Raw genomic sequence first — 15,799 nt, forward strand, 5'->3', positions numbered from 1 at the left:
TTTCATTACAGGTGTTCCTATAGGGGTTTTTGAGAGCATGTTTCAAGTTGTGGCCTTAGAAACCTTTAAATTACCTCCAGATCAAAATGGATACATTATGTCCTATATAGGGATCTTGACCATGGTAAGTAATTACATTATGCTCTACATAATTATGGTGACTGTAGTAAGTAATTACATTATTTTCTACTTAGAAATCTTGGCCATGTTAAGTAATTACATTATGTCCTACACAATTATCTTGGCCATGGTAAGTAATTACATTATGTCCTACACAATTATCTTGGCCATGGTAAGCAATTACATTATGTCCTACATAATTATCTTGGCCATGGTAAGTAATTACATTATGTCCTATATAGGGATCTTGGCCATGGTAAGTAATTACTTTATGTTCTACATAATTATCTTGGCCATGTTAAGTAGTTACATTATGTCCTATATAGGGATCTTGACCATGGTAAGTAATTACATTATGTCCTACATAATTATCTTGGCCATGATAAGTAATTACATTATGTCCTACACAATTATCTTGGCCATGGTAAGTAATTACATTATGTCCTACATAATTATCTTGACCATGGTAAGTAATTACATTATGTCCTATATAGGGATCTTGGCCATGGTAAGTAATTACTTTATGTTCTACATAATTATCTTGGCCATGTTAAGTAATTACATTATGTCCTATATAGGGATCTTGACCATGGTAAGTAATTACATTATGTCCTACATAATTATCTTGGCCATGGTAAGTAATTACATTATGTCCTATATAGGGATCTTGGCCATGGTAAGTAATTACATTATGTTCTACATAATTATCTTGGCCATGTTAAGTAATTACATTATGTCCTATATAGGGATCTTCACCATAGTAAATAATTACATTATGTCATACATAGGGATATAGACCATGATACCCAGAATGATTTATTTGCATGATCCAATGCTTTAATTTGACAGTTCTGACTAAGTATTCATGGGATCTAATATTTAGTTTTTCCCATACATTTCAGAACTTGAGATTTATCAGTGTAACATGACACCTCCACCAATATAATACAGTTGAAAGGCAATGTTGTCATTCTAAACAAGGACTATAACTCTGCAAAATTTAGAAGAAATTAATGATTATCAAACTTGATCCAGATCTTCTGAATGCAGACATTGTACCATAAATGGTTTAAATCCACAGTCGTTTTAAAGTTATTGATTGTAAATTAAATTTGGTTTAAATCCGTAGTTGCTTTGAAGTTATTGATTGTAATTTATATTTGGTTTAAAACCTTAGTCGTTTTGAAGTTATTGATTGTAAGTTATATTTGGTTTAAAACCTTAGTCATTTTGAAGTTATTGATTGTAATTTATATTTGGTTTAAGTTAATGTTGTACTTCCAGAAGTTATTGAGTATGTAATAAATTTGTTATTGGCAGGATTGGGCAGACAGACATGTCCTAAACCATAAGAAATGAACATGTCTGTGATATTGGCTTTATAAAGCACCCTTTTGCAGAATTATCAGCAGTGTAGTCTGCCAGTTAACAAACATGTAAACAGTGTAGTCTGCCATTTAACAGACATGTCAGCAATGTAGTCTGCCATCTAACAGACATGTAAACAATGTAGTCTACCATTTAGCAGATGTCTGCAAAAGAAGGTTCTGTATATATCAGTAAATTTCATAAGATTTAAAAAATAAAAATATTAAAATACAGTAAAATCTTAAAAACTGAAGACACTGTGGACAAAAGTTTTCATTTGTTTGAAATTTGTTGCAGACTGAATCTGAGCAGATCATCAGCGACTAATGTATGAGCCATTTAAAGTGTACTGCACAATCTGCAAGTTTAGATTTAAAAAAGTTAGCTTCAGTTGTGATACATATTAATTTCAATCTTTAGTTGTTATATTTATAGAATTTTGTTTGTATGATAAATTTGGTGTTGAGATCACAACTTTAGATATCTAAAATAAAAATAGAATAAATGTGGTATTTTAATAATAAATTTCCATATTTATCGAGCAGTTTGATTTTGTATTCTATATTTCAGATAGTACAGGGCCTTGGAGTTGGAGTTTTACTGAAGAAATTCTCAGAAAATTCAATTTTGAAATGGGCTTCATTTATATTGATCTGGTCATATCTTATGTTGGTAAGTCAACAATTTGTTTTACTCTTCACATGTATCCATCTTTTACTCTTAAACTTCACATTTATCCTTCCCTTACTCTTAAACTTCACATTTATCCTTCCCTTACTCTTAAACTTCACATTTATCTTTCGTTACTCTTAAAGTTGACAATGTATCCTTCCTTTGCTCTTAAACTTCATATTTATCATTTCATTACTCTTAAACTTGACAATGTGTCCTTCCGATACTCTTAAATTTCTTACATATCCTTCCTTTACTGTTCTTATTAGTCATCTACACTCAGAATTTGTCATTTCCTCTATGGAATATTAGGACAAATATATTTATATCTTATTCCCACACTTCAGTAAAGAGCATGTATATTGCCATTGCTTCTCTGTATCCATCTGTCCCACTTTAAATCTTTTCGTCCAAGACAATGTTTATCATTGCTCCTCCTCCCACACTATGCAGAGGATTTTAATTAAACTTTTTATGCTTTAAATATTGTTTGTATTGAAACACAAGGTTTTCCTTTTTTCCTATGGACCATTCTTGGGGAAATTTCTTGAAAAGTTGTCAGCAGGAGGGAGTTTGTTGTAAATGATTAGAAAAGTTAGCTCATCCTTGCTTTTTCCCTTGCATCACCAGCCGGGATATTTTATAAATTTCTTTGCTAGATATGCGATTGGTGTATATGTGCAATAAGGTTTTACTTCTTTCTGTTGGCCTCTTTTTGGATACCTTTAAAAACTGCATAAAAGGGAAGATGTGAATAACGTTATTATTGCCTTTCTTCCCTCACTGTTAAAGGGTCTTATTGCAACTTTTTGGATATGTATGTGATTGGGTAGATGTGCGACTATGTCTTCTGTCTTTTCTCTGGTCCATTTTGAGGAAAATATGGAATATTTTTGGTGAAAAACATGTTTTTGGGAATTCAGATCTTCATCATATCTCATCTCAACAGGACACAAATTGTATCTGCAAATGGAATACACTCCAGCCCAGTTGATCTATGTTGTGGTGTTCCACAGGGGTCTGTTCTTGAACCTGTTCTCTTCATTCTGTACACTCAGTTGCTCTCAAGTGTCATAGATCATCATCCAGTGTCTCACCAATTGTACGCTGATGACACCCAAATATACAAATCTAGCCACCAACTGAAGTTGATGCTACCATCCAAGGTGTAGAGAGGTGCATTTCTGATGTGAAATCATGGATGACATGTAACAAGCTGCAGATGAATGATGATAAAACTGAGGCCGTTCTGATCACAACACAAAGACTTTCTCATTCACATCCTTTTACCTCAAACAATAAATATCAGCAATTCCAACATTAAATTCACACAATCAGTACGAAACCTAGGTCTTACTCTGGACGGTACTCTCACACTGCACCAACATTTCATGAACATATGCAAGGTTGCATATCTTGAGCTGAGATGCGTCAGCTCCATTCGCAAATATCTTTCAGCTGATGCCACTAAAACACTTGTGTGTTCATTAGTACTTTCAAGACTGGACTATTGTAACTCAATTCTTTCTGGTTCATCTCAATATCTGCTCCAGAAACTTCAAAAAGTTCAAAACACAGCTGCTCGGATCATACTTAGAGTACCACGATCAGAGCACACCTCCCCGCTGCTCTGTACCCTACAATGGCTATCCATTTGATCCAGAATCAAACACAAAATTTGTTCCCTGTGCTACGTTTCACTGTCGGACTCCAATCCAACATACCCATCTGACTTCACCCATGTGTACACACCAGCAAGATACTTATACTATTCATTATTCCCACTATGAAAACAAAGTCATATGGACAGCATTCTTTTGCATACCAGGGCCCAGCAACGTGCAATGAATTGCCTACTGAACTCAGACACAAAGACACAGTGATCACATTCAAGAGTGCTCTCAAAACTCACTTATTTCGATTGCAAGAACAAACTTAAAGACTGAATAATGTTTCCTACCTTAATCATTCTCAGCATGTTTTTCAATGTTTTCTAATTTCATGGTATTTGTTTTTGTAATCATAGCATTATATGTTTTTTATCTTATAGGTGTTGTCTAATGTTGTAAAGCGCTTAGAGCTTCTAAAGATTAGGCGCTATACAAAGTCCTCATTATTATTATTGAACGTTGTTTGGATGATTTAATTGAAACTTTGTAGGCTGGATATATGGTTGGTGTAGTTGTGGAATAAGATTTTACCATTTATTCTTTGGTCTATTTTTGAAATATTTCTTGTAAAATAATAGAGTGTTTTGGGAATCGAGTTTGATATAGCTTCCTTTCTCACACTGCTCGGAGGATTTTTGAAACTGTAATTTAGATACTTGTGTGGCTCATGTAAATGTGCAGTAAAGTTTCACTTTTTGGGAAATGTTTTGGAAAAAGTGTCTAAAATGAGAGTTTTCTAAATATAAAATGTCATTGCTTCCCAACCTAAAATGCTTGAATAATTTTATTATTCCTGCACTTCATGGAAGAGTGGAGATATGGTCACTGCCTCCATGTTTCATACTGTCCATCTGTTTATCCTCCTGTCCATCCAATGATCTGTCCATGCATTCGTCTGTCCATCCATTGGTTTGTCCCTCACATCAATTATAAGATTTTAATGAAACTTTAAGGACTAGATACATGTTGATCTAGATGTGCGATAAAATTTTACTTTGGTCTCCATTTTTACATTGTTTGAAATATTGTCATAAATAGTGTATTTTGAAAATTCAGTTCATCTGCACTTGCTCACTAAGTAGATGACTTAACTAAAACTTTGTATGGTGTTGATGTGCATAAAGGTTTTACGTTTTCTTGTTTTTAAAGAAGGGGCCTTGAGTAGTTGAGTGGTCTAAGATGCTTGTCTTTACAGATCACGGACCTTGCATGTGTAAGTCATGGTTTGACCATTGTGGGTATGTAAGAAATCTTGCCCACACAGGTCTGAATCATGGATTGACCATTGTGGGTATGTAAGAAATCTTGCCCACATAGGTTTGAATCATGGATTGACCTTTGTGGGTATGTAAGAAAGCTTGCCCACATAGGTCTGAATCATGGATTGACCATTGTGGGTATGTAAGAAAACTTGCCAGTAGCTTCCTATTGAAATGACAGTCTTTCAGACATGAAACTGCCGGTCAAGAAATGCAACATCTATTCTGGTATCACGGTGCCAATTGTTTTTCCGTAGACCTCAATGCTAATGTTTTGTAAAATAAATATACTTTCATACCTCAGCATGCATGTCACACATTGTCATAGAGAACAATGCTAGATTGTCAATTTGACAAGGACAAAACCAGGTAATCCGTTGCATTTAAGAGAGATACCTCTACTGGAACTAGACAGGGGTAAGAATTATTTAGTCGCACCAGACACATTTTCAGCCATGTGCACCACATTTGAACAAATCATAAAAAATACAAAATATGATCAAGATAGGAATTAACATAATCTCACATGTTGCCAACAGACTCAACTTTTTTTAAGCCTAACAGAAAGTACAACTCTTACATAATGTACCAATCACAGCTAGTGTTGTTCTTTATTTTTGAATACAATGTTCCCTACATCTTAAGCTCCGCACACCTGGGGGTTGTACAGTTGGTACTGTTATATCTTCTTCATGTTAGCTTATAATGTAATGTTCAAACAAAAAAGGAAATCATAAAATTGGATTTAAAATAAATGTACCTTGGTGACTGAAACTATCATATGAAAGCTTTTTTGCACCAAAATGATCTGAATTTACCAAACAAATAAAATCTTAAAAATAAATTATTAATTTGTAGGACTGAATAGGACAACTATAATGAATGCAGCATAAATATTGTTAACCTGAGTTTGCATCAAGGGCAGTTCCAATATATGGAAAAGTAACTCATGATTTTGAAGGGCAGAATAAAATCTTTCATTTAAAAGCTGTCAAGACTGAATAATTTCCCTCCAAAACTAAGAATAAAACAAAGTGAGTAGTTTGACTGTTTTATTCTGGGTGATTGAACAGTTACAGTCCAGTTATATATAAACCTTGATGGTTGGTAATATAGCACCGTGACAGTGTGGTACTCTATTACCTTGGACAAGTAACCATCTATCACTACTGTGGAACTTGGTGGAAGAATGATTTTTTTTGTCTTCTTTTTGGCTAATTCCTATTCACTTAAAGGAAAGTAGAGAATGGCTAAGTACCAGAATGTAAACAAGTAAACAGTGTAAAAATCTTTCCCTATTTTGACTCTTGCTCATCTCCATGTAGTGCTGAGGTACATTGGTACCCAGCAAAACTGGTACAGTGGCATTATGCCTGCATTTGGGAATGACAAGTATTAACAATATTTGACTTGCTAGTCTTCTAAACCATGAGTGGCAAGGGTCACTTGTGTTTAACCCAGGTTGGGCAAAATCTGGCGTTCTACTCATTCTTTGTCAAGAATATTTTTCAGGGTTGACGAGGTGAATTGGACAAATGTATTTAAATTTTTTTTGGACTAAATGTGTTCACTTTGGAGTCTGTATCAAGCAGAGCTTTTATCAAGAAACCACTGATGTCAGTATTTGCCTCATTGCTATAGCCACTAACCTAGCAGCTAAATTCTTCTTAGTGTAATTTCCGTAAACATTTTTATAGTGACTTGTATTAAATGAAAAGCCTATGGATGGCATACCATAAACAGATTGCTGTAAAACTTTTGGCAATGATTCAGACCGACATGGCATACCATAAACACATTGCTTTAAAACTTTTGAAATGATTCAGACCAACATGGTATACCGTAAACAGATTGTTGTAAAACTTTTGGGAATGATTCAGACCGACATGGCAGTCATAAACACATTGCTGTAAAACTTTTGGGAATGATTCAGACCGACATGGCATACCATAAACACATTGCTGTAAAACATTTGGCAATGATTCAGACCGACATGGCATACCATAAACTCATTGCTGTAAAACTTTTGGCAATGATTCAGACTGACATGGCATACCATAAACACATTGCTTTAAAACTTTTGGCAATGATTGAGATCGACATGGCATACCATAAACACATTGCTGTAAAACTTTTGGCAATGATTCAGACCGACATGGCATACCATAAACAGATTGCTGTAAAACTTTTGGCAATGATTCAGACCAACATGGCAGCCAAATATGGGCAACAGTGGCAAATGGTCAGTACCTGTTTTGTCATGGCCTCGAGATTTTTGTTAACAGCAAAATTGAAACTGTCTAGGGATATCTGGGATTTGCTTTTGTGTTTCTGTTGGCCAAGTTTTCAGTGTGGAAACTTCAGTTGATATTCGGGCAATCATTCCTTTTATATGCATGGTATTGGACTTAATAGTCATCCTTATGGCTGGTTCTGTCTTCTCAACATTTCATGGTAATACTCAAATAAAAACATTTGCAGATAAATTACGCTAATTAAACTTTATGAGCTCACTTTACCAGATGGAATGAAATAGCATATATGAATTATGCACAAATTAAGTTGACATCAATAGATAAAAATTTCCTTTTGTTTCTGCAGCTCTAACTTTATTTTATACAAAATGAAAAGATGTCTGAAAATTAATAATGTTAATAATTGGTTTGATTTGTGATTGTTTTCGTTTGACTTGTTACTTCACAACCTGGTATTTTTTTTATTACATCAAGCATCAAATTATAGAAAACTTACACTTTGTTATATGATGTTGTATGTTTCCACTTCTCTTCCAGTCTTATGTGACCAATGTGTGGCAGCTTTATTTGGTGATGGCCCCACTGGTGACAGGTTTAGCTTCACAAAACATTGTGATAAGTAGTGCTCTTACCAAAACAGTGGAACATACAGATACAGGTAAAACATAATGTACAGGTAAAACATGTAACATACAGGTATAACATGTAATGTACAAGTATAACATGTAGTATACAAGTAAAACATGTAATGTACAGGTATAACATGTAATGAACAGGTATAACATGTAATATACAGGTAAAACATGTAATATACAGGTGAAACTTATAATATACAAGTACCTTGTACTTGTGTATAAATCTTAGCCATCTGCTAGCTACATAGACCCAGATCTATGTCATCTGTTGGGATTAACTGAACAACAAGAATGCTGATCTGCTGGTAGATTATTTGACAGCAGATCAGGGTCTTTGTTTGTTTGTAGTTGAACTTGACTTTTATGTGAGGATATACAGTATGACACAGAGTGCATGAAAGTTTTGAAAAAGATGAAATCATTGATTGTACAAATATACAGTAAGTATAAGTAATTGAATTTTAACTGATCTATATTGCACATTCTATTCCTAATATAGTTTTATCACATTTGACTGTTATTTTGAATTTAGAAATTTACAAAGTCAATAATATAATCACATTTTTGTGCCATTTTTGAATAGCCTTTATCAAATATGTACAGTTATCATGCAGGAGTAAATATTCTGACCATTTAGTCAAAAGTACATTCATTTGTATTAAGTGGAGATCAGGTCACACCTGATATTGTACATGTCTTGCACTTGATATTGTACATGTCTTGCACCTGATATTGTACATGTCTTCCATTTACAGATGTTTGTCCATGACATATATTTTTCTTTGGTGAAATAGAAAAGAAAATATCATTAGTAACAAAATTGTGCCAAGAATTTTCTATGCGGATGATTATAATAAATGTATCATATTTCTCTTTCTCTTTCAGGTGCCATGTTGGGGTTAAACATGGCTGTCAATTCTCTCATTCGAACAATGTCTCCCACAGTTGGAGGAATCATGCTTTCAAGTTATGGATTTCCCGTTTTTGGTTATTTTGGATTTGGCATTTCCATCCTTGTCACATCTGTACTATTTGGAAAACTGAGAGATTGAGATAATTTTAACATTGATGTTTGTTTCATTTTACTAGACTGTATTATGTTATCCATGAAATGCAATTTTTATTTAACATTTCAATGCTGATAAATCTTTACAAGATTTTTTTTTGGATATAAACAAGACCACTGTGGCATGGAGTCTGCTTCCTTGTAATAGTACACTTGGATAACACAAAACACACTTATAATATGCAGTCAGATGTGACTCACATTTTCTTATTGAAAGTACCAAAGGAATTGGCCACTATTTGTCAAACGTGATGAAAATTGTGATAAAAATTAGTAAATTAAACCTTGACAGAATGTATTTTATCATCAGACATGGTGGTTAGGGCCTGGAAATTCAGAATCAGTATCATGAAATTCACAAGATTTCTTTTTTAGAAAATTAATATTTTGTTACATTTTCTGGGCAAAAATATATTCTCAATAAACTCGGTGTGTGTGTGATAAGGATTTTTAATGTAGCTTTAAAAACATTTTAGTCATATTGCTACGATGTCTGCAGTATGGCAGTTTATAGTAATGTCTAGCATGTCTAGCACTGGGGCTTCATGCTGCAGACATGTAGCATCATGTCCCACCCAGTCACATTATCCTAGCACCAGGCCAACCAGTCCTAACACTAACCTCTTAATGCTGAGCGCCTAGTGAGGAAGGTGTTAGTAGCATTTTTGTAAGCCTTTGGGACGACTTGGCTGGGGTTCGAGCCCATGACCTCCTGCTTCCGAGGCGGATGCTCTAACCACTAGGCCAACGGAGCGGTCCAATAATAAACTGTAAGTAGGAATATATGGGGAAATATTAATCAATAAAAAATTTTGGTTAATGCTAGCAGTTGGCAACACAATAAGAAATTAACATGAACTAAAGATGTCAGGTGAATTTTGTGTTCCAATCTAATCTTTTAACTACAATCATGATATGATATCTTCTGTTAAAACTTATAAAGAGTCTGCTGAAAAAAGTGAACACTTATGTGAGAACCTAATTAAGTGACAAGTGTGGTTTGATTTGCAGCTTGTGGAAGTGCTTGTTGCATTGTAACAGTTGATTAAAATAGACCTGTTTTGTGTTATGTAGTTAATTATGTATTTTGTATCAAATCAAGTAAGGGAGGTAACAAAACGTTCACAGTCATGCAGATCCTACATTCATAAGCTCTTGTGAACACTATTGTCTCAAAAAAGTTCATTTCATTTGACCAATCAAACATAGTTTCAGATTGTATGTAATTAACATCTTAAATGAGAATGTGTGTGTGTGTGTGTGTATATATATACATCAGTAATCTATCCATTTGTAAATGAGATCATTAAGAAAAGGGTACCAAGCAAAAGGCATTATAACATGAGTGAAAAGTTTAGTGTCATAGATAGAATTCATAATGGAGAGAGAGACTGAAGGTTTGTACTGAAATTAAACATTTGGAGTTGACACAAAGATGAGTAAAAATTTTGGGATTACATTATGCCGATTCTGATGATGGGCTTCAATGGAAATAAGCATGGACTGCAAATGATATAAAATTAGATGATGCTGTGTATACATCTAGTTCACAAAGCAGCATGAATAGTTCTCAAAGCCCAGAGAGAGAACATGTCAAAAACTATCAATAATGACTCCAATTTCATGGCAAACAATGGATGGCTTTGGGGATTCCAGTTCACTGTATGGAGAGATATGCTGAGTAAAAACAGCATTCAGTTAACCTATGCAGCTTGGATAGGTAGTCAACTGCAAGGATATGCAGAAAATGAAGTTTACAATTGGGATGAGGCTGGTCCATGTTATTGTACAAAACTCTAGCTCCCAAAGATGATACACATAAGGAGGACTTTTAGTAGAAGAAAGATGGAACCAGTGTCAATACTTGGAGAGGTTTTTCAAAAAATGATCATCCCAGATGTCAGAAACTACCTACGATTTTGAATCTGTTGTATAATTGCTCTGCCATGCTGTTTGACTCATAATGAGATAGACAGATCCAGGTAGAATATATCTCTAAAAACATAACATCTTTGATCCAGCCTTTGGATCAGGAAATAATTAGTACTTTTAAAGCAGATCTACCATCAGTGTTATATCAGTCAATGCAGAGGATATTTGGGACAAATCTGCAAAGATCCATGGTTCTGAGATGGGTCTTATGTTGAGGAGGGGTATGTGTGGTGACGAAGACGGTTCCATGGTTAAATATGTGTCAGAAGAACAAATTGTCAATCTGGGAAGAAAAAGATTCTCAAAGGAGGTCGATTCCAACTGGAGCACCACTAGTGTTGAGAGTAATTCATACATTGCTTCTACTCCATCTCCACACAGAAAGCACTTAAATTTTTCAATACTGCCATGTGGTGGCTGGAGATCCAGAGGTTTGGTTGTGTAAAAAAATCATGTAGTTACCAATCTGAGACTTTACACAGCAGTGTAGAAATAAAGGATATCACAAAGAAAATTACCTGATTTCAAAATGTGAAGTAATATTTGTTTAGTGTACAAAAAACTGTAAATATTATTGTGTATTAATTCATGTGGGTATTTTTTTTCTTTCATTTACGTTATCTTTGCATTTGTTATTTGAAACATTGTAACTAAATTGATCTTTTATCTATTTAATAATAAAAAAATAAATATTGAAAATGATGCAAGTTTTGATGTTGTTTTTGTCAAATACATTATCCAAACACAACATTAAGAATTACTTTCTGCTACTTTTAGAAACCAGACAGACAGAACAAGCTTTGCAGACTGATGGTACTAATTCAGTTCCCTTAGTAAACCTATGCAAACACCATGAAAATAAAAATTCAATAACTTAAAATTTTTGAGTGCCCATTATCAAACTTATATTTATCAGTATAGATGAAACCTAGATGTCAGCTTCTGTGGAGAGAAAAGGATATGAGCGTGGCATTTTCTGGACCTACGTGTTTGAAACCTGTGCTTTCAATTCTGCACGAAAGAGTCCAGTGCTAATTTCAGTAATGAGTGTTCCAAACTCAAGACTGTTAAAGGACTGAAATTACATCAACAAAACAATGTCTATTTTTTTTCATTTACAACTAAGATAAGCTCTCATAAGATTCTTTTTCCTAAAAAATAACTTGCATTATTAACCAATCCTGGCAAGCTAAACACATAAAAACTCTATTTTATGTTTCCCCATTTCCAGGCTGGTTCCAATTTTTCTTTACAATAAGTACTGTGTGCTATGTCCACCCTTGATTTTCTTGACAGCCCCAGGAATAGTAAGTAGTTCAATACATAAGCAAGCAATGTGCATAGTTCTGTTTGTCAAAGATTACATTAGTGAATATTAAATTATATTGCAAATTCATGTTTATCTATATAGCAAAGGTGAATTGCAGGGAACATTTTAAGTATTTGTGCTTTAAGAAAATCAAAAAATATTAAAATAAAGCTAATAAGAGTCACCTTTTTTAATATCACCATTTAATCTCATTTCAATTTGATACTGAAATGTATTACCAGCCTTGTCATATTATATAATTAATGAGTAAACGGGCACGGTGACCATCTAAATGTACATGTATTATTACAGAGGAGATTTAAATGACAAAAATTAAAAATAATCCTCCCATAAGACATAATTTAAAACTAATAAAGGTAGACATAAGTCCATTAAAATGCAAAATATGAAGTTTCAAAACATTCACTAAAAGAAATTAGTGGGATGCAAAAGTCATGAGAGGTCATCATCATTAAGCATGGTGGAAGAGACCCAAGTGATCATGTCAATAGCAATGTGTTTCAAAACACAACTAGGAAATATAATGTGTAGATATAAGCCAAAGTGTAAAATACTCCAGCAAATTTACACACTGTACCCCCTCCCCCCTTGGCAACATATACATATAGACCATGGGAAGAAACTCTTCTAAATTATCTCCCCTGATTCCAGGTAGGTGGACACGTGATCAGGATTTGGTACTTTATGGCATAGAAACACAAGTGGGTTATTTTGTGCCAGAGCAGTTGGAGTAAAGTGAATTGCTGAAGGACACACCATCACAGCTGACTCAGGCTGGTCTGATGGTAGGATTCAAACTTTGTGCTAAGTATTTTACACCATCCATAGTGGTGAAGCAAGTTAAAATATTTATACAACTAGTATAATCAGCAATTTTGCATTTGACGGGGAATTTATTTGTGCTCCCAACCCTCCAAATCTGACAATCTGGCATCTGTGCAGATGGTGATGTCTGGTTCTGGGGCTTCTGAAGGTATTTCTGCCACCTGTCACTCTGCCTTGTCATGGTAGGAATTGTTTGAACTCAGCTGATATTGAGATTTGGTGGTTTAAAGAACCCGAAAATGGGTGCCTATGTACCAGAAAGGACATCTTCATAAGGCATACATAAGGTGGATGACATGCAAGAGATCCTCTGACGCATCAAACAAACCAGAGTTGAATAAACTCCCTTGCAAAAATAGATGAAGCTTGATTCACACCACAGATGCATTACCAAGGTTATGGTGTAAATCTTCCCATGGGATAGTTATAAATTAAGGAAGTTCTTGGGCAAATTACATCTCTAAGTTTTCAAGAAACGACTATGCATAATTTTCAAACAGATTAAGGTACATGAGCTGCGGGAAAGTCACGGCTCATGGCACCCGCAATGCTGTAAAAATAAGCACAGAGGCACAAACTGTTTGTTATTTTTTCATCATAAATTACTTTAAAATGAAAGCACATATATTGAATTGGCATAAATTGGTGTCATATGTAACCTGAAAGAGGTCATTTCCATACAATAAGCTGTTTTCTTGATGCATCAGGGAGGAAGATGGACATGGTTGATATAAGTATAAAACTCCATACCCAAGTGAATAAAATTCATTGGTGTAGTGCTAAATAAAGAAGTGAGAAAGTGAAAAATGAAGCAAGGGAACGCACATGACTCTGTTGCCAGAGGGGTAGGTGGAGAACGGTACATCCAAAACAGTAAGAGAATGACACTGACATTCCCACAGCACTTCACCTCATAAAAGGTATTAAAAAAAACCCAGACCAGTTCTGATTTTGGATACCGACTATCCATCCTAAACCGTGAATTATGTAGAGAAATTTGTTTATATGGTGGACCAAAGCCAAACTGGTACACTGAGTAGAATATCCAGAAGTTGGATATGGTGTTCTGCAATGCTTTGGTGAAATCCCAAGGGCTAAGAGTGAGACAATGGAAGGGCACAGAACTGGTAAACCGCCCCAAGATAGTTGAGGTGAAGGTATTTACATGAAATTATGTGGATTGGAATATGGAAAATACATGCTGGCCAAATCTAGACTGATTGCATATTCACTGCATAGGACAAACAGATGGATGGACCTAGCAGTCTCCATAATGAACTTTAACGCAATAATAAATTGGTTAAGTCTGTTCAGGTCTCTTACAGGTCTGACTTTTCCATTGGCTTTCTTGACCAACTTTGTGACCAAAAGGGTGTGAGTTTGAGTCCAACACAGAAGCCATAGTGGTTCCATAGTTAGCATGCCAACTTTGTGACCAAAAGGTGTGAGTTCAAGTCCAACACAGAAGCCATAGTGGTTCCATAGTTAGCATACCAACTTTGTGACCAAAAGTGTGTAAGTTCGAGTTCAACGCAATGTGGAATGATCCCAATATCTGATCTATCCTTCACTGAAAACGAAACTGGCAAAACATTCAATAGAGCAAACCAACTGGACATGGTCCACTCATAAGCAACTGCTGGCAAAGTAAAATGTGGGCCACATGATCTCACTTTCCCAAAATCACTACAAAAATATATGATCCAGTACAAACCTGACTTAATATCATGCACTATGATATCACAATGAAAGCTGCTTGTGTTGTGAAAAAATTCATACTACCTTGTTATTTGTTACAATGGATACTTGACCCAGTCTCAGCCACCACTGTAAAGTTTAAAGTGATCAGTAATTTTCATCTAATTTTTCGGATGACATTTAAGGTGCCGAGCATTCAACAATCAGGACTGAATAGACTAAAATATTATTCAATATCTGAACAACTATTAAATTTGAGGACCGCTCCGGTGGCCTAGTGGTTAGAGCATCTGCCTCGGATGCGGGAGGTCGTGGGATTGATCCCCGACCCAGTCATACCAAAGACTTATAAAAATGGTACTAACAGCTGCCTTGCTTGGCGCTCAACATTAAGAGGTTAGTATTAGGACTGGTCGGCCTGGTGTCTGGGTGGGACATCATGCTACATGTCTGCGGCATGATGTTCCAGTGCTAGACATCACTATAAACTGCCACATTGCAAACATAGCGATATGACTGAAAAATTGTTAAAGCTACATTAAAAATCCAAATCACACATACACATTAAATTTGAGGAAATGCACCTACATGACCATGTTGACATGTGGTATACTCTGTAACACTGGAATAATTATTCAATTCTATTTTTGTAACACTGGAACAATTACAATAATCAATTCTACTTTAGTTTTTAACACTGGAGACTACTTTAGTCTGTAACATATGACACTACTTTAGTTTTTAACACTGGAGACTACTTTAGTCTGTAACATATGACACTACTTTAGTTTGTAACACTGGAGACTACTTTAGTCTGTAACATATGACACTAGTTTGTAACACTGGAGACTACTTTAGTCTGTAATATATGACACTACTTTAGTTTATAACACTGTAATTATTACAACAGTCAACAATGAAGTTATACAATAATAAACACTTCATGAGAAATAAAACACAAATAAAATC

At 34.8% G+C, this 15,799-nt stretch overlaps 1 protein-coding gene across 2 annotated transcripts in view; it reads left to right on the plus strand.

Annotated features, from left to right (window-relative positions):
- The window catches only part of LOC149784722 (solute carrier family 22 member 18-like), a 36,017-nt gene extending 24,338 nt beyond the window's left edge, over positions 1-11,679 (plus strand). For both annotated transcript variants that reach the window (XM_089932752.1, XM_089932753.1), the window contains exons 7-10: positions 12-124; positions 2,059-2,160; positions 7,882-8,002; positions 8,865-11,679. In XM_089932752.1, the coding sequence (XP_089788878.1) occupies positions 12-124; positions 2,059-2,160; positions 7,882-8,002; positions 8,865-9,031 (503 nt within the window). In that variant the 3' untranslated portion in view covers positions 9,032-11,679. The remainder of the gene's footprint in view (positions 1-11; positions 125-2,058; positions 2,161-7,881; positions 8,003-8,864) is intronic.
- Positions 11,680-15,799: the final 4,120 nt, after the last annotated feature.

The sequence above is a fragment of the Sinohyriopsis cumingii genome, chromosome 14 (genome assembly GCF_028554795.1).
Source record: "Sinohyriopsis cumingii isolate HCF-2022 chromosome 14, ASM2855479v2, whole genome shotgun sequence".
NCBI lineage: Eukaryota > Metazoa > Mollusca > Bivalvia > Unionida > Unionidae > Sinohyriopsis > Sinohyriopsis cumingii.